The sequence below is a fragment of the Salvelinus fontinalis genome, chromosome 8 (genome assembly GCF_029448725.1).
Source record: "Salvelinus fontinalis isolate EN_2023a chromosome 8, ASM2944872v1, whole genome shotgun sequence".
Classification (NCBI taxonomy): Eukaryota; Metazoa; Chordata; class Actinopteri; order Salmoniformes; family Salmonidae; genus Salvelinus; species Salvelinus fontinalis.
This window is the reverse complement of record NC_074672.1, coordinates 16,989,116-17,009,419: the sequence shown is the minus strand read 5'-3', so window position 1 is coordinate 17,009,419 and position 20,304 is coordinate 16,989,116. Positions and strand designations below refer to the sequence as shown.

The window sequence follows — 20,304 nt, the reverse complement described above, 5'->3', positions numbered from 1 at the left end:
TATTAAAATGCACTGGGTACCAAATGGGATGAAAGCAGAACTAGATATGCATGCTCACTTTTTGTAGATCTTGTTGAATATTCTAGCAGCAGCATTTTGCACTAGCTGGAATTAAAATGAAGCAAAATCAGGGACACTGACATACTGCAGTTCTGCTAATGTACAAATCAGTAATCCAGTATGTTTGTACATTCGTTAAAGAGAAACCTCACTAGCTTTAATATAAGTGCCATAACCACATGGCTCATTTTGGCTAAGAGTGGAGAAAGTTCAAATTCAAGACCCAGAGTTGAATCTCTGAATGAGGAAACAATTATTGTAAATTCAGGTCTAAATGATCCAGAATAACAAAGCCCAGAGGATGACCTTAAAGCTATTGTTAAAATCCACTCATCTAAAATTTTGGCCTGTCTTCTTTGACATCGGATTCCTAAAAAAAAAAAAACCCTGAAATACCTGGTTTACAGATTAAGATTACAGAAGTAAACGAGAAATCCTCGGTGTGTGCGGCCTTCACCTGGCCTTGAGGAGGATGCTGGTCTTTTCCTCCCAATGTTCAGACACCGTGAGCAGCTCCTGCAGATGAGCCATGGCCTTCTCCACGGAGGGGTGAGGGGTCAGGCCTACGCCCTGGTCTATCAGCCTCCGCATGGTCTCCAGGGTGAGGGTGGAGGGCTGGGCGCTGGTCTGTTGCACACCCTCCAGCCAACGGGCTTGCTCCAGCCTCTCCCGTAGTATTGGAAGTTCAGGCAGCTCCACATCAAAGTCAAAGCTAACGTCTAGAAGACTCTGGATCACCGCTGTGCCGGTGGCTTCATCCATCAGAACTTTCTCACTGTGCTGCTGGAAGTCTTCGATGCAATTCAAGAAATCCTAAAAAAATAAACGTCATTCATATCATTATGTATACGATTCTACAATTATTGAGGATTCAGATGGGTTTTATTTGTGTTTATGCTTTAACCTTGAGGAATACTTTCTGATTAGGGATGTTAACGGTTAACATTTGATCGGTCATGCACATCGGTCTATAGGTTAATTTGAATAATGTAATGGAATTAAATTGGCGCATGTGTTTTTGTTAGTCGTCATGCATTTTATTTATCACACTCGCACAGCATACAGACCCCAGTATGAGTGGAATATCACCTGTTGAATAGCGCGAGAGCTGCAGCTGCTCCTCAAACAGATAGTTTCTGCTGGAGTGAAAAGCCCAGTCATTGTGCAACAATTCTAAAACGCAATCACGTGTTAAAAACAGAGTTTTGATGGCCACGACTAAAAAGAGGGTCCCAGCTTTCTATTGATACTATTTTTCTTCCTCAACTCGTAATTGAAGCGCGCTTCCCATTCACCATTCAAGTGCATAGGATTAGGCAACGGTAGGCAGGCTATTAGTGCATCACCCACCACTTCGCAATCCGAGCTGGAGGCTGTATGCAATTTGGTAAAATATACTTCATTTATTGAAACCTGAATGTTTTACTTCCTATTATGAGGCATGTCTTTCCTTGCTTCAAAGTAGCCTAGCCAAAATCCGACCATAGAAACGTGGAATGTATTTTATGAAGACTTCCGCATATGCCACTGAAATCAGCATTTCTCTCCTGTTCTATTGTCCATGTCAACTTTCTTTCGTTGTCCAGAAGCCAAAGGCACCATCCCAGTCATATTAGCATCCTATCCTAGTTGTTGCTATTAGATTCCCCCTCTTTCCATGTTTCTAACAGAGATGTTCATCTCTGTCACATATGGAACCGCTCACATCAGGTGTGCTGATTAGAACTGTGTTTTACATTCTGATGAAAGTTTGAAAAGTGTGTTTTGTTAGCTGCTTCATTACAATAGTTGAATGTTAAATAATATAGCCTTTTGGCTGTGAGCCAAATGTCTGTTCCTTATATGCATGCATAACATTTTCTGTGTCATGTCATTTTACTGTTTGAATTTATTTTTACAGTTTGTTAACCGGTTAAAGAGGGTCGGTTAAAATCGGCAGGAAATTTTACCGAAATCTTAGTTAGGTCTAATCAATTCCAATGACATTTTCTAACGGCTGCAATATCATGGCATTAAGACATTGAACTTCCTCATTGCATGGCATGTAGTATCTATTGGACCTTTAATTTGGGGGCTTGAGGAAGGCTGCAAGGGATGTTGTAAAGCTGCCTGACAAATGACCTCAGCTCCTGCACGGTCAGCTGGCTCTGGGTCTTCCCCCCACCACACCGATACCTGAGAGAGAATTATCACAACAATTGAATCAAACTGCATCATGCAAACCCTTGAATCAAACTGGTAATGAAATTTAAATAAACGGTTGGTTGAGGAATTGAATATTCAAGACATAGTTGATCATGTGTGGGCAGGGGAGGGAAATGATCCAGTGATGATACTCCTGTTACATCTGACTGCGGACTGTGTTAGTGGTACCTAGTCTGCCTTTTGCCGTTGAGTAGCTGCTGGGCCACTGAGAAGCACTTCTCTGCATCCTGTGTGACTAAACGGAGCTGACGCAAGAGGTCATTGTCAGGGAACATCTTGGACTCTGATTCGTTAATGAGGGAGCGGAAGGCTGACAAGCCTGAGGAGAGAAGGTCAACATTTCAACCAATAGGTTATGAGAGGCCTGATTCACAACTATACGGAACAAAAATATAAACATAACATGTAAAGTGTTGGTCCAATGTTTCATGAGCTGAAATATAAGATCCCAGAAATGTTCCATCCACATAAAAAGCTTCTCTCAAATGTTGTGCACAAATTTGTTTACATTCCTGTTAGTGAGCATTTCTCCTCTGCCAAGACAATCCATCCACCTGACAGGTGTGGCATGTCAATAAGATGATTTAACAGCATGATCATTAACAGATGTACCTTGTGCAGGGATAATAAAATGTCACTAAAATGTGCAGTTTTGTCACAACAGATGTCTCAATTTGAGGGAGCGTGCAATTGGCATGCTGGCTGCAAGAATGTCCACCAGAGATGTTGCCAGAGAATTGAATGTTCATTTCTCTACTATAAGGCGTCTCCAACGTAATTTCAGAGAATTTGGCAGTGGGTTTGCAGAACCGAATAATTTCTGCACAAACTCATCTGCACGCTCGTCGTCCTCACCAGGGTCTTGACCTGACTGGAGTTCGGCATCGTAAACGACGTCAGTGGGCAAATACTAACTTTCGATTGCCACTGGTACACTGGAGAAGTGTGCTCGTCACGGATGAATCCCGGTTTCAACTGTACCGGGCAGATAGCAGAGGTGTGGGACAAACGGTTTGCTGATGTCAACGTGGTGAACAGAGTGCCCCCATGGTGGCCTGTGGGGTTAGGGTATGGGCAGACATAAGCTACGGACAACGAATACATTTGCATTTTATCGATGGCAATTTGAATGCAGACAGATAACGTGATGAGATCCTGAGGCCCATTGTTGTGCCATTCATCCGCCGCCATCACCTCTGTATCACATCCAGCTGTCATTGGGAGTCCCATAGGGCGGCGCACAATTGGCCCAGCGTCGTCCGGGTTTGGGCGGGGTAGTCCGTCATTGTAAATAAGAATTTGTTCAATTTAAATAAAGGTTAAATAAAACATTTAAATGGTTCAGCATGATAATGCATGGCTCCATGTCGCAAGGATCTGTACACAATTCCTGGAAGCTGAAAATGTCTCAGTTCTTCCATGGCCTGCATACTCACCAGACATGTCACCCATCGAGCATGTTTGAGATGCTCTGGATCTACGTGTACGACAACGTGTTCTAGTTCCCAACAATATCCAGCAACTTCACTCAGCTATTGATGAGGATTGAGACAACATTCCACAGGCCACAATCAACTCTATTCAAAGGAGGTGAGTCGCGCTGCATGAGGCAAATGGTGGTCACACCAGATACTGACTAGTCTTCTGCTACACGCCCCTACCTTGTTTTGTAAATTATCTGCGACCAACCGATACATATCCGTATTCCCAGTCATGTGAAATCCATAGATTAGGGCATAATGAATTAATGTCAATTGATTGATTTCCTTATATGAACTGTAACTCAGTAAAATCTTTGAAATTGTTGCACGTTGCGTTTATATTTTTGTTCAGTGTGAATACAGTTCAACTCTAACCCAGATTAAGGTTAATTTCTGGATTTCAAAGTACTTTTAATGGAGAGAAGAATATAGGCAAGCTGAATTTGTCTCTCACTTTTTTTCTTGTCCAACTTAGCCTCCAGAGTCTCCGTCACGCGGGATGCCCACTCGTCGTAGGACTCAGCTCGCTGCTTCACCACGTCCATCATGGGGTACAGATCATCCAGTGTAAATCTATAACTGAAAGTGGAAGAGGGAATAATATCAGTAGAGGTCAAAGCCAGAGCAGATGAGCCATCTGAGGACACCAGGACTACAGAAATGTAATTAAAAGAGCCGATGTGCCTCCTTTTTCTACATGTCAAAGAGGCATGTTTGTTCTACACAACTTGCACTACATGAACAAACGTATGTGGCCACCTGTTCGTCGAACATCTCATTTGCATTAATATGGAGTTGGTCCCCCCCTTTGCTGCTATAAACAGCCTCCACTGTTCTGGGAAGGCTTTCCACTAGATGTTGGAACATTGCTGCGGGGACTTGCTTCCATTCAGCCACAAGAGCATTAGTGAGGTAAGGCGATTAGGCTCGTAGTCAGCATACCAATTCATCCAAAAGGTGTTCGATGCCGTTGAGGTCAGGACTCTGTGCAGGCCAGTCAAGTTCTTCCACACCGATCTGGACAAACCATTTCTGTATGGACCTCGCTTTGTGCACAGGGGCATTGTCATGCTAAAACAGGAAAGGGCCTTCACCAAACTGTTACCACAAAGTTGGAAGCACAAAATCTTCTAGAATGTCATTGTATGGTGTAGCGTTAAGATTTCCCTTCACTGGAACTAAGTGGCCTAGCCTGAACCATGAAAAACAGCCCCAGACCATTATCTCTCCACCAAACATTACAGTTGGCACTATGCATTCGGGACAGGTAGTGTTCTCCTGGCATCCGCCAAACCCAGATTCGTCCGTCGGACTGCCAGGTGTTGAAGTGTGATTCATCACTTCAGAGAACACGTTTCCACTACTCCAGAGTCAAATGGCGGCGGAGGTTTACACCACTCCAGCCAACGCTTGCAATTGCTTGTGTGCGGCAGCTCTGCCATGGAAACCCATTTCATGGAGCTCCCGATGAACAGTTATTGTGCTGTCTTTGCTTCCAGAGGCAGTTTGGAACTCTGTAGTGAGTGTTGCAACCGAGGACAGATGTTTTCTACGTGCTTCAGCACTCTGCAGACAAACTGACTTGTTGGAAAGGTGGCATCCTATGATGGTGCCATGTTAAAAGTCAGTCTTCATTCAGTAAGGCCATTCTACTGCCAATGTTTGTCTATGGAGATTGCATGGCTGTGTGCTCAATTTTATACAGCTGTTAGCAACGGGTGGAGCTGAAATAGCTGAATCTACTAATTTGAAGGGGTGTCCACATATTTTTATTTATATAGATTATTTCTATTTGAACGTTCGACAACATTGTGCCCTGTTGAATGCACCCCGGGACTCACTTCAGTGTGGAAAAGGGAATAAAATCTGTGGAGAGTAAAGCCAAACTGGTGTGCTGTGAATAGACTAGATGCGTCAGAGGACAGGACATGAGACATGACTCACTTCAGTGTGTAGTTGGTGAGGGGGCAGGAGCAGAGGTCCTGGATGTGGTGGAGACAGACCAGCTGGCCGGGGCTGCAGGGGCAGGTGATGGCAGACAGGAAACAGGTGGTCCTACATTTGGCACACTGCCGCTCATCATCCTGCAGGAGATCGTATTCCGCCTGCTCACAATGCAACACCCCCTTGGGGAGAAATACACAAACACAATCATGTTATAAACGAAGACCCGAGAGACGGGGAACCAGACAGCTGTTCTCCTTAATTGGAGTGAACAATATCTCATTAGTGTTTGATAAGTCTCTAAAAATGCATACATCAAAATGATCTGTTTAGGTCTCGTTGCTCTGCCTATCAAAATAATATATTGTGATATATTATGACCTGAAAAATACAGAAATATAAAGCAACGATATAATATTACTCTAAGAATCGCTTATTTTTTTAGAAGAAAAAAAATACTTTGATTAATTGATTTGAAAAGTGAAAAAGAAATGTATTTTCACATATATCTGTCTGTTGTAGGGGCACTTTACCATCTTGCGGACTTTATCTCGTAGGTCCTGTTCCTCTCTGATCATATCTTTCATATCCTTCTGGACAGCCGACGCCAGGACCACATCCAGACTGTTGGCCTTGGAGGCCATCTTGCAGATCATCTCGTCGTGGGAGAAAACACAGTACCGATGCAGCAGTCTGTAGTGGTCAACGCATTGGCGGCCTAATGCCATCTGAGATTAACGAAAGAGAGACTATATTAGTAAACAGTCGACTTCACATAAACTAACCCCTGCAATATGATATCAATGAGGAAGCCATTGAGTATCTTACCCAGTCCACAGTGCAGAAGTTGACAGCCTCAGCAAAGTTAAAACCTTGGTTGAAACCACTGTGATAGGCTCTGGGGAAAGTGATGACAAACTCACCAGCACACTGATTGGTTCTGTAAATCTGGGGACACATAAAATATCGATTTCAGATTGATTTCTCTGTTACTGAAATGATATAGTATTCTACGGAAATACATGGGTGTAAGTCTAGGTACATTGAGAAAGACACTTACCGGAACCCCGTAGGACATGAGGGTGTTAGGGTTCATGATGGTGACCAGCTGGTGGAGGAGATCTGGCTGAATCTGAAACAGCTCTGGAGCTAGTTTCTTCATCACAGCCTCCAGCTGTTCCGCAGCGAAGCCAGGTGCTCCATACCATGTCTTCGGCTCCCCCCTTTCAAAAACAAACAGAGCTTGAGTCGGGAACATCATGCAAATAAGGTATCCAAGGTGATATTAATAGCTTTAAAATATTGTCCTGACTCCATACAGAAAATGTGGAAAAATCTAAATCACTGATCAGCAAAATGGCACTTTGTACCATGTTACTAATTACTTAATTTCAACATCCCTAAATAATAAAGAGTGGTTGGTCAACATCAGTACCAGTGCAGGTAGTTGATGGAGTAGCTCCAGTGGTCCTCGATGTGCCAGCAGAAGGAGGAGAAGCACATGCCAACATAGAGCCAAGGTAGAGTCATCCCACAGATGTCTGCTGTGACATGAGTCAACACTGACGGGTCCATCATCGCCATGTTGTTCAGGTTCCAGCCACACTTCAGGTACATCTGCAAGACATCATGGGAAAGAGTTTGGCCATTTTTTGAATCTATTTTTATTCCGATTCAAAATAGTACATTGGCAAGACATTAAAATTGAAAGAAATGTTTTGCCATTATATCGTGAGTCTACTGTGTTATATACTGAATTGGTTTGGTTACCCATTCATTTGAATACAGCTGCCTACCTCATCCTTTTCTGAAACCTTAAATCTTCCATTCTTGATAGGGAATCCGCTCCCAAACTCCTTGGAGGCTATATCTGCTCCGTACTCCACTGTGACGTCCTCTTCGATGGTGCTCACCAAGCGCCAGAACTCTTTTTCCACCAACTCTGTGGGAACCATCTGAAACATACAAACAATACAAATTTAAAAATGCAATTTCATGACAGTTGTGAATCAATTACAACAGGTCAAAATTGTAAGAACTTCCTTAAAGATTAGACACATTCTACTTACATGAACTGGCATGTTGAAGTAATCAGATTTGAAGGAGTCTGCCATTTCTCCAAAAGCCCGCAAAGAGTAGTCCCTGTATGCCTGCTCAAAGCCAAATGCCTCCTGAGGTTTGCTGCACTCCTGTTCAAAAGAAGAAGAAAAAAAGGGTAGAAATCCCACCTTAATAACAGTTTTCTTTTCACAGACAAACACATTCGGTACTCTGCATAGAGCTTTTGAATGGCTTTTTGAGGAGGAGTGGAAGTGAACACTGGAATGCAAAGAACTTGCATTTGTAAACAACAGCTGTTACGTTGTGGCTGCATGGATAGTAAGGTTACCAGCAGGAGGTGGTGACGCTAGGATAATGTATAGCACACGGTTAAGTTGTTTATCATGGCGGTATATCCTACAAAGGATAGACAGCCATTAAATATATATATTTTTTAATGAGACAAAAGTTAGCTTGATCTGCTAAAAACAACATTAGCTACCTAACTAGTAGCTAAGCTAGCTAGCTAGCTAGCTAGCTAGCTAGCTAATGAACAGATTTACAGTCCCAAAGAGAGAACTATGATAATACAAAAACACAATTGCAACGAAATATCAAATTTTATATTACTTGAGAATAACAAAGAAACTTGTAGTCTAAATTTCCATGTTTCATAACCTCAGATACAGAGATCAGTGAAAGCTATCTGCAGATGAAAGTCCCAAAGGAAGTCCCAAGTCCTGGAAAGACTGAAGTGTCTTTCCCCAATGGGTTACATATGCTACTGGTTTACTGTTAGAATTGGTTGTAGGACTACAAAAATACAGTTTAAAGTAACAATGCATAAACCTAGAACATGTACGGCCAACCTTGCGCCTAGAGATCTAGCTACTGGGTGTGCAGGTTTCTGTTCCAGCCCAGCCCTGACATTCTGCTTATTATTTGTATTAGACACTTTTCATATTACTATTCAATCATCTGTTGTGTTGGAGTAAGATGAATGTCTAAACCCACTAACCATTTACTTAGGCTTTCCTTGTACGATATGAAATAAAGTGTTGATTAAAGTATATGTAACAGTATAACTTTAGACCGTCCCCTCGCCCCGACACGGGCGCGAACCTGGGACCTTCTGCACACATCAACAATGGTCGCCCACGAAGCATCGTTACCCATCGCTCCACAGAGGGCGCGGCCCTTGCAGAGCAAGGGGAACCACTACTTCTAGGTTTCAGAGCAAGTGACGTAACCGACTGAAAGGCTGCTAGCTCGCACCACCGCTAACTAGCTAGCCATTTCACATCCGTTACATATAGTGTATTTTTGGGTCATTAAACAATCCGTTTGTCGGTTTTATTTCGTTGTCACTCTCTCACTTTGTCTGATGACATTGCACAGATTTGCAGCTGATGTCCTTGATCACTGGCGTGGGTGTAACAATCCCTGTATGGCTGACATAGGACGCAACCACTGTCCATAACAGCACTTCATAACCACAAAGCAACATCCATTATCCTACCAAAATCATGATCTTGTTTGGGCTAGAACAGTGGTTCCCAATCTTTTTTGGTTACTGTACCACCAACGATATTTTGCTCTGCCCGGAGTACCCCTGAAGTACTACCTCATGTAAATTTTACCAGTAAGCCTATGGTCTCAGGAGTCTTCTCATGTACCCCCTGTGGATAGGCCAAGTACCCCCCCAGGAATCCTATTAACCCTGGTTGGGAAATACTGGGATAGAATAACAGTACTTTAGGTCTCAGAGCAGGTGACATCACCATACTATGCCTACTAGGACTTTGTCTCACTTTGTCTTTCCTTGATTACTCCTATCTCCTCACCTGTATTTTATTACAATTGTATTGGAGGTGAAGGTACCTTCTACTCCAATGGGTTTTGAGCAGGAGGCGATGAGAGGAATCGAGGAAGGATGAATTGAGAAAGAGCCTAGCACTCACTTATTAACTAGCTCACATGTGCTACACACTCACCCCTCAGCTGCTTCACTCACTGACCACCTCCTCCTCCGCATCAACCTCAGCAGCCAGCAGAGCAGACTGTGTGAACTGAGTCAACCCACAGAATACATTTTGGGGGTATTTAATTCTGCTACATTGGCCCAGATCACACAGTTGGCATTATACTGTCAGTGGTGTAGGAGGAGGTGAAAAGGGTGTGACTGTAGCAGAGGTGAGCTGAAGGTGAGTTTGAGCAGCAACTGTGATGTGATCCCCCTGACGCTCGAAGAGGTGTCTCCTGTCTATCATAAATGTATCTATATTTTAATACCATAAGCATCTCAGCTGCGGGAGGATCTCCTCCTGCAATTATGGGCCAATTTGCTCCCTTCTGCTACACTCACTATCCTCCTCCTCCAGTGGTTGGCATACTAGCTTCAGTATAATTTAATTTGGGTTTACGTCCCAGCACCGGGCAGCCATATGAGGATGAAACTCATACATTACATGGCTACTTGCAGCTCATTTAAAAGTGACCCTTCAGGGTATTTCTCTTACCTCCACTATCCATGCTCTACCCTTTTGGTTACAGCAGATGTGAGATTATTTATTGCATGCATGCCCAATGCAGACATATGATGGGATTAGTATTGGCCTCATGGGTATGTCTAATGTACATGTGACTTGTCATTTCTATACTGAAACAGGATAAGCAAACCATCACACATTGTTTACATTTTGTTCAGACGCTTTCTCCATTTTAAATGCTACTATTAGAAAAGCACTCACATCTGAGAATTTGTATGTGGGCATAATTTGCTAATAATTTACTCATACCGGCAAGATCAGTGTGTGGGTTTTTCTTTTCATTAGACAATTAATGAGTCTAACCATGCTGAAGGTTACCAGATTTGATTTATACTGCTACTGTATATGCCGTCATGAAATGGATTAGTGCGAGCCCTACCCTTGTAATGAAGGTTCCTAGGCCGTCACCGAAAATAAGAAGGATAACATACACAGGAGACATTATTCGCAAATATCACTATCATGTGGGTGTGCAGAAAGTTATATTTTAAGATTCATTTGGTTTAATTAAAATACATCTTGCTTGAAAAAAAGTTGCAATGTGTGTGCTTCATGGGGCGGCAGGTAGCCTAGTGGTTAGAGCGCTGGACTAGTAACCGAAAGGTTCTAAGATCGAATCCCCGAGCTGACAAGGTAAAAATCTGTCGTCCTGCCCCTGAACAAGGCAGTTAACCCACTGTTCCTAGGCTGTCATCGAAAATAAGAATTTGTTCTTAACTGACTTGCCTAGTTAAATAAAATGTAAAATAAAATGTAATACATCATCCTGGTGTAATTAATATGCAGTTCAACATTATCACCACAGCGCTAGCATTTGTATTATAGTTTTACTACGCGTAAAACAACTAGCAAAGTCGCGTAACGTGAAGTGCCATGCCTAGCACAAACTAGCGGTTCAATAAAATTACAGTACGTTTCTTAATTGAAACTAAGTGGGCAATACGCCTGGGTAAAATATAGTTGCGTTTGGAGACGAAGTAAACGAAGAGCTAGGAGAGACAGATTAGTGAGGGGGAAAGAGGCTGATAGTGGGGTAATTGCTGCTAGTTAACTTCTAATGTAAACAACGTGGCCGTCAATCATTGGACTCGTATGCTAGCTACATTTAGTTTAGTTATATAGTTGGCTGTTGTGAGAGAAATTCATATATCTAGATGGTTAACAAGGTACGCTGATCTTTCTCTACCTTCACATCACACTAGTTCTGTAGTTATTTGCTGTGCTAGCCAAATGTAGCCAACACCACCAGAGCAAACGGATAATAAACGTGAACTAAATGTCGGATTTGTTTTATGGGTCTGGTAGCAACAAGTCAATGTGTTTGTTCCGTTTTTTGGTAGGATCAAGAAAAACGATCTTGTCATTTTGTACAATTATGGCATGCTGCAGCGCCGGGTGTTTATTGGGGAACCACTTGGTTGCGTGTGCATATAGAATGTGTTAACGACAGTTGAAAAGGTCTATAGCTAACACATATAGGGAACACTAACAACTTTGGTACTCTGTATAAGTAACAGCTCTGAACACATTCATATTATACACTCACAGGAGCCAGTACAGAGTCTGAACTGTGAATGTGGTTATTTATTTGATCTTCTATACATTTTTTAGGGGTTAGATCAGCTTTATTATTGCAGATAGATGGTGGCTTCCATCAATGTAATTGTCTGCATAATTTCCAATCCCCCCCATATGTTTTTAGTAAATATAGAAAATATATACAGTACATTCCAAAAGTTTGTCCCCCCCTCAATCTACACACAATACCACATCAAAACCTATCAAAACCTATTTTTGCTTTGAAATTTGTGCACATTTATTTTAAAAATAATGAAATATTACATTTAAGTAAGTATTCAGACCCTTTACTCAGTACTTTGTTGAAGCACCTTTGGCAGCGATTACAGCCTTGAGTCTTCTTGAGTATGATGCTACAAGCTTGACACACCTGTATTTGGAGAGTTTCTCCCATTCTCCTCTGTAGATCCTCTCAAGCTCTGTCAGGTTGGATGGGAGCGTCGCTTCACAGCTATTTTCAGGTCTCTCCAGAGATGTTCGATCGGGTTCAAGTCCGGGCTCTGGCTGGGCCACTCAAGGACATTCAGAGACTTGTCATGAAGCCACTCCTGGGTTGTCTTGGCTGTGTGCTTAGAGTCATTGTACTGTTGGAAGGTGAACCTTAGCCCCAGTCTGAGGTCCTGAGCGCTCTGGAGCAGGTTTTCGTCGAGGATCTCTACTTTTCTCCATTCATCTTTCCCTCGATACTGACTAGTCTCCCAGTCCCTGCCGCTGAAAAACATCCCCACAGCATGATGCTGCCAGGTTTCCTCCAGACGTGATGCTTGGCATTCAGGCCAAAGAGTTCCATCTTGGTTTAATCAGTCCAGAGAATCTTGTTTCTCATGGTCTGAGAGTCCTTTAGGTGTGTTTTGGCAAACTCCAAGCGGGCTGTCAAATGCCTGAACGTCCTTGAGCAAACAGCTGGAGGCAGGGCTTTCTCCTATAGATCTAAATTTTTATGGAATAGTCTGCCTACCCATGTGAGAGACGCAGACTCGGTCTCAACCTTCAAGTCTTTACTGAAGACTTATCTCTTCAGTAGGTCATATGATTGAGTGTAGTCTGGCCCAGGAGTGTGAAGGTGAACGGAAAGGCTCTGGAGCAACGAACCGCCCTTGCTGTCTCTGCCTGGCCGGTTCCCCTCTCTCCACTGGGATTCTCTGCCTCTAACCCTATTACAGGGGCTGAGTCACTGGCTTACTGGTGCTCTTTCATGCCGTCCCTAGGAGGGGTGCGTCACTTGAGTGGGTTGAGTTACTGACGTGATCTTCCTGTCTGGGTTGGCGCCCCCCCTTGGTTTGTGCTGTGGTGGAGATCTTTGTGGGCTATACTCGGCCTTGTCTCAGGATGGTAAGTTGGTGGTTGAAGATATCCCTCTAGTGGTGTGGCGGCTGTGCTTTGGCAAAGTGGGTGGGGTTATACCCTTCCTGTTTGGCCCTGTCCGGGGGTATCATCGGATGGGGCCACAGTGTCTCCTGACCCCTCCTGTCTCAGCCTCCAGTATTTATGCTGCAGTAGTTTATGTGTCGGGGGGCTAGGGTCAGTTGGTTATATCTGGAGTACTTCTCCTGTCTTATCCGGTGTCCTGTGTGAATTTAAGTATGCTCTCTCTAATTCTCTCCTTCTCTCTTTCTTTCTCTCTCTCGGAGGACCTGAGCCCTAGGACCATGCGTCAGGACTACCGGGCATGATGACTCCTTGCTGTCCCCAGTCCACCTGGCCCTGCTGCTGTTCCAGTTTCAACTGTTCTGCCTGCGGCTATGGAACCCTGACCTGTCCACCGGATGTGCTACCTGTCCCAGACCTGCTGTTTTCAACTCTCTAGAGACCGCAGGAGCGGGAGAGATACTCTTAATGATCGGCTATGAAAAGCCAACTGACATTTACTCCTGATTATTATTTGACCATGCTGGTCATTTATGAACATTTGAACATCTTGGCCATGTTCTGTTATAATCTCCATCCGGCACAGCCAGAAGAGGACTGGCCACCCCTCATAGCCTGGTTCCTCTCTAGGTTTCTTCCTAGGTTTTGGCCTTTCTAGGGAGTTTTTCCTAGCCGCCGTGCTTCTACACCTGCATTGCTTGCTGTTTGGGGTTTTAGGCTGGGTTTCTGTACAGCACTTTGAGATATTAGCTGATGTACGAAGGGCTATATAAAATAAACTTGATTTTACTTAGGCATGACTTCTGTCTGGCCACTCTACCATAAAGGCCTGATTCATGGATTGCTGCAGAGATGGTTGTCCTTCTGGAAGGTTCTCCCAGCTTCACAGAGGAACTCTGGAGCTCTGTCGGAGTGACCATTGGGTTCTTGGTCACCTCCCTGACCAAGGCCCTTCTCCCCCGATTGCTCAGTTTGGCCGGGCGGCCAGCTCTAGGAAGAGGCTTGGTGGTTCCAAACAAGAATGATGGAGCCCACTGTGTTCTTGGGGACCTTCAATGCTGCATAATTTTTTTGGTACCCTTCCCCATATCTGTGTCTCGATCTAATCCTGTCCCGGAGCTCTGCGAACAATTCCTTTGACCTCATGGCTTGGTTTTTGCTCTGATGCGCACTGTCAACTGTGGGACCTTATATAGACAGATGTGTGTCTTTCCAAATCATGTCCAATCAATTGAATTTACCACAGATGGACTCCAATCAAGTTGTAGAAACATCAAGGATGATAAATGGAAACAGGATGCACCCGAGCTCAATTGTGTCTCATAGTAAAGGGTCTGAACATTTACGTAAATAAGGTATTTCCCCTTTTTATAAAATTTGCTAAGATTCCTTAACTTTTCACTTTGTCATTATGGGGTATTGTGTGTAGATTGATGACGGGATATATATATATTTTTTACGACAGTATATTTTACATTAGTTATTTTTAGTCCCTTCAGCCCCACTCATCCCCTCCCATCTATCTCTGAACATCATCCAGTTTGGATTTCTATTTGCCATATATTTTTCAATTGTGCTGTAATGTTGCACAAAAGTTCTGAACCTTTCTATTCTCATTTTCTCCAGAATGTATTTTTTTATTTATTATTATAATTAGAGAGTATTATACTGAACCAAAATATAAAAACTTAACAAGCAACAATTTCATTGATTTTACTGAGTTACATTTCATATGAGGAAATCAAATCAGTCAATTGAAATAAATTCATTAGGCCCTAATCTATGGATTTCACATGACTGGGAATACAGATATGCATCTGTTGGTCACAGATAGGCATCACAATGGCCCGCAGGATCTCTTCATGGAATTTTTGTGCATTCAAATTGCCATTGATAAAATGCAATTGTGTCCGTAGCTTATGCCTGCCCATATCATAACCCCACCATGGGGCACGCTGTTCACAACACTGACATCAGCAAACCGCTCGCCCACACAACATCATACACGTGCTCTGCTGTTGTGAGGCCGGATGGATGTACTTCCAAATTCTCTAAAACAACGGAGGCAGCTTATGGTAGAGAAATTAACTTTAAATTCTCTGGTGGACATTCCTGCAGTCAGCATGCCAATTGCACACTCCCTCAAAACATAAGACATCTGTGGCATTGTGTTGTGTGACAAAACTGCACATGTTAGAGTGGCCTTTTATTGTCCCCAGCACAAGGTGCACATTTGTTGAGATCATGCTGTTTAATCAGCTTCTAGATATGCCACACCTGTCAGGTCGGTGGATGGATTATCTTGACAAAGGATAAAATGCTCACTAACAGGGATGTAAACTAGTTTGTGCTAAGAAAATTTAGATAAATAAGCTTTTTGTGCAGGGATGGGATCTTTTATTTTAGCTCATGAAACCAACACTTTACGTGTTGCGTTTATATTTTTGTTCAGTACATATTATTGCTCGTTTGACAATGACTTTTCAGATCACCCATCAGTGCTAATTTGCAGAGTTAGCTCCAGGTAAATGTTGCAATTCTTCAGCCATTCCTGAACCTGCGACCAAAATCCAGCTTCATATGGACAGTACACAAACAAATGATTTAATGATTCTGTCTCTTCGCAGCAAAATCTGCAGCGCTGGGATGGTTGTATCCCCTATATACTGTATATAACATTCTATTGGTTGCAAAAATGTTGTATAATAATTTAAATTGAAAACAAAGTTTTGAATCCGGTGTCGTTTTGTGTATCAGTTCATAAACCATGTGCCATGTAGTTGGTACATTGAAAATCTCTTCCCAACTATTACGCAATCTATATGGCACTATTTTTGGTTCTTAAATTAAACTGGTATTCTTTTTTATTTATCACAATTTTCTTTAACCAATTTTGGTCTTTAATGCAAGGCCAACAGACAAGTTCCTTACTTTCTCCCTCTTCCACTTGAATGTGGTTATTGGTGTGATGAGGTGAATAGACATCACTACTCACTTGAGCCAGGCACTTGGGGCACCTCCAGTCTCCTTTGGGGATGTCGTGTAGAGGGGGTAAGAGACAGAAGGTGTGGTAACTGTCGTCACAGCCATCACACAACAGAAGACGATCCTCGTCACTCCCGCTGCCACACACCAGACACATATACAGGTCCACCTACAGAACAAAGGAGGGAAGAAACATGTTTAATATAACACTAATGAATAACCAAAGGGACTACAAATCAACTTTTGTTCACATAATAACATTTCTTTAACTTCCTATACACTACCGGTCAAAAGTTTTAGAACACCTACTCATCCAAGGGTTTTTCTTAATTTTTGTATTATTTTCTACATTGTAGAATAATAGTGAAGACATCAAAACTATGAAATAACACATATGGAATAATGTAGTGACCAAAAAAAGTGTTTTATAAAAAATCTTTTATATTTGAGATATTTCGAAATAAAATCACCCTTTGCCTTGGTAACAGCTTTGCACACTTGGCATTCTCTCAACCAGCTTCACCTGGAATGCTTTTCCAACAGTCTTGAAGGAGTTCCCACATATGCTAAGGACTTGTTGGCTGCTTTTCCTTCAGTCTGCGGTCCTACTCGTCCCAAACCATCTCAATTTGGTTGAGGTCAGGTGATTGTGGAGGACAGGTCATCTGATGCAGCACTCCATCTCTCTCCTTCTTGGTCAAATAGCCCTTACACAGCCTGGAGGTGTGTTGGGTCATTGTCCTGTTGTAAAACAAATTATAGTCCCACTAAGCCCAAACCAGATGGGATGGTATGTCGCTGCAGAATGCTGTGGTAGCCATGCTGGTTAAGTGTGCCTTGAATTCTAAATAAATCAGACAGTGTCACCAGCAAAGTACTCCTACACCATAACACCTCCTCCTCCATGCTTTACGGTGGAAAATACACATGCACAGATCATCCATTCACCCACACCGCGTCTCACAAAGAGACAGAGGTTGGAACCAAAAATCTCCAATTTGGACTCCAGACCAAAAGGACAAAATTCCACCGGTCTAATGTCCATTGCTCGTGTTTCTTGGCACAAGCAAGTCTCTTCTTATTGGTGTCCTTTAGTAGTGGTTTCTTTGCAGCAATTCGACCATGGAGGCCTGATTCACAGTCTCCTCTGAACAGTTGATGTTGAGATATGTCTGTTATTTGAACTCTGTGAAGCATTTATTTGGCCTGCAATTTCTGAGGCTGGTAACTCTAATTTATCCTCTGCAGCAGAGGTAACTCTGGGTCTTCCATTCCTGTGGCGGTCCTCATGAGGGCCAGTTTCAACATAGCGCTTGATGGTTTTTGCGACTGCACTTGAAGAAATGTTCAAAGTTCTTGAAATGTTCCGTATTGACTGACCTTCATATCTTAAAGTAATGATGGACTGTCATTTCTCTTTGCTTATTTGAGCTGTTCTTGCTATAATAAGGACTTGGTCTTTTACCAAATGAGGCTTTCTTCTGTATACCCCCCTACCTTGTCACAACACAACTGATTGGCTCAAACGCATTAAGGAAAGAAATTCCACAAATTAACTTTTAACATGGCACACCTGTTAATTGAAATGCATTCTAGGTGACTACCTCATGAAGCTGGTTGAGAGAATGTAAAGTGTGCAAAGCTGTCATCAAGGCAAAGGGTGGCTACTTTGAAGAACCTAATTTATAAAATATATTTTGATTTGTTTAACACTTTTTTGGTTACTACAGGATTCCATATGTGTTATTTCATAGTTTTGATGTCTTCACTACTATTCTACAATGTAGAAAATAGTAAAAATAAAGAAAAACCCTTGAATGAGTAGGTATTCTAAAAATGTTGACCGGTAGTGTATGTTACACAACAATGTGTCAAATGTGTTCTGGTGTAAATACATTATACTGTTGATAATCAATTTAAGAGTATTCTCTCTCAAAAGAATGGATTAAATAAAGCCCCACTTACTACACTCACTGCAGGAGGTGGGGCATCAATACTTGTTTTTTTCTTATATCGAGACTTGTTTGTGTCTGCCTCGCTCACCGGCTCGATGGGTTCTTGTTTCACTAGAATGGGAATGTCTTTTTATGTAAAGAAAAATTACATATGATGAGCATAATGAGGAACATCAGAGGATTTAACTAATGAATTACTTATGGTGCATCTTATACCCTAGCCTGAACGTCATACATTAACTTTCAATATTCACTCTTAAAATGCATGGCCCAATACGTGGATTGAGTGTTAACTCGAAATGACACAACAACAAAGTTCCAGTTTAACAAAGTTTACTATACTATATGAACACACTACAAGTAGCCATTACACTCGAGGCTAGGTCCATCAACGACTAGACTTCCTGCGCATGCGCACTCTTGACTGAGTGATATCCCCGTAATAACAGAAATATAGGGATACTTAAAACATGAACTTAACATTGAGTAGTATACAAGTGTATAGATATTGGCACCGATCACACATATTGTGTTAACTCTTCTGTGGTTAAAGTAAAGCCTTGTTAGTACTGACCTGGCTCGGGCTTGGCAACAAAAGAGCCCATCCTCCTCCTCAGATTTGGTCTGTTGTTTTCACAGGGTTCAGTTCCTGGTTCTGTCTTCACACAACCTGACTGTGGGTGGAGAAATAGAGTTCTAGTTAACTACAGTAAATACCACTAATGATCTTACAAAGTTTATATGCAATAGAAAGAAATGTGCCAATGCGTTCATGAATAATTGAGATAACACCCATAAGGCTTTAGGCAAATTACATTCAAATTGGCTTTCTTATGCAACTCCTCCATTTTGTGACTTAAGGGTTTGAAGGGGATAGAGTCAAGTAGATGGTTACAGGGTAGTTGTGCAATCTGAATGACTGCTTTTAAGAGGAGTTCTTCTGACAAGTGTGTGTGGCTCTGTGCGACAAGGGCATCCACCTCAGCTCTCATCCGCTTTGCTCTGTGGGCGCTGTTGCAGCAGGACTCGGTTGGCTCAACAAAGTGCTGCCTCTCGGTCAGGTCAGGGGGTTTACACTCCTTGTCACTCGTATCAACTGGCAGGGTTGGCTCGTGGACAAACTGCAGGCATATACAATGTAATGTTATACAATACATAGTTAATCCATTACAAAATGTAGAATAAACGTACAACCAACAAATCAAAAGACATGGCACACATCTATTGCAGCAAGGACACCCAGACTATGGCAGCGGTGCACAGACAAAGCACTATGAGACCATTTTAAACAAAGAATGGTTGTATTGCAGTCTAATATTTCTGTGTAACCCAAAATGTGCTATCTGTTAATTCTTAGATAATAACCATGAGGCAGACATACCGTGTCAAGTTCAGGAGCAGACACTAAACGCATCAGCTTGGACGCAAGCTCTGGTGCCTAAAGCAAGAGAGAGCTTCCAAAGTTAACAACAACGACCCAATCTATGTTCACTCTGTACGATTTCTCTACAGTGTTCAATAAATATATTAAATCTTGAAAACGATCCTCATTAGACATTAGACAAACATACTTGTCGCATAACAGCAGTAAAACTTGTCAAACAGTGCTCAACTTGCCTACAGATGAGCCAACCAAGCGCTTAATAAAGCATTAGCTGATTCATAAAGCTCTGAGTGCAATGTGAATAGACACAGACAGATTTAAAGAGTGTTAGGCAGGGAACAGAACCGAAAACCAGAAAGAAATACTAATAATTGAGGAACAGAACCAGAACGAAGGTGATCTATACTGTTCTGGAACAGAAACATTATTTTAAAAGCATGTGAACCGGTTAATAACGTTCTGGGCTTTTTTTCCCCCCACAGTCCCACAACAAAACGCAACTCAAACTTTTTCCAGTGTCTGCCTGCCAGCTGAAAATGTTTGGCAGTGTGTGTGTGTGTATGATACCTTCCCCTCCCTCTGAAGCATGCATAGTCTACTGTAGCTACTGACATTAGAGGCGTGATTCAGAAATAAATTCTAGTTAAGGATACTATAGTCTTCCTGTTTCACAATGGATGTATTAACTACAAAAAGGTAATACATATTTTTTATTTGTTGCCGCTCTGCACACACAAGCTTGTTAGCTAGCTCTG

At 42.4% G+C, this 20,304-nt stretch overlaps 1 protein-coding gene across 4 annotated transcripts in view; it reads right to left on the bottom strand.

Annotated features, from left to right (window-relative positions):
* Positions 1 to 20,304, bottom strand: part of kdm5bb (lysine (K)-specific demethylase 5Bb) — a 41,864-nt gene that overhangs the window by 11,459 nt on the left and 10,101 nt on the right. Inside the window, exons 5-20 of one of the 4 annotated variants that reach the window (XM_055931432.1) lie at positions 19,547 to 19,603; positions 19,146 to 19,286; positions 18,740 to 18,839; positions 18,185 to 18,291; positions 16,221 to 16,379; positions 7,760 to 7,879; positions 7,487 to 7,645; positions 7,126 to 7,307; positions 6,751 to 6,913; positions 6,519 to 6,638; positions 6,224 to 6,418; positions 5,691 to 5,872; positions 4,201 to 4,325; positions 2,434 to 2,584; positions 2,121 to 2,235; positions 518 to 873 (exon numbers count right to left, since the gene is read on the bottom strand). In XM_055931432.1, coding sequence (XP_055787407.1) covers positions 518 to 873; positions 2,121 to 2,235; positions 2,434 to 2,584; positions 4,201 to 4,325; positions 5,691 to 5,872; positions 6,224 to 6,418; positions 6,519 to 6,638; positions 6,751 to 6,913; positions 7,126 to 7,307; positions 7,487 to 7,645; positions 7,760 to 7,879; positions 16,221 to 16,379; positions 18,185 to 18,291; positions 18,740 to 18,839; positions 19,146 to 19,286; positions 19,547 to 19,603 — 2,432 coding nt within the window. The other 3 variants (XM_055931433.1, XM_055931430.1, XM_055931434.1) reach the window with 3 other exon arrangements.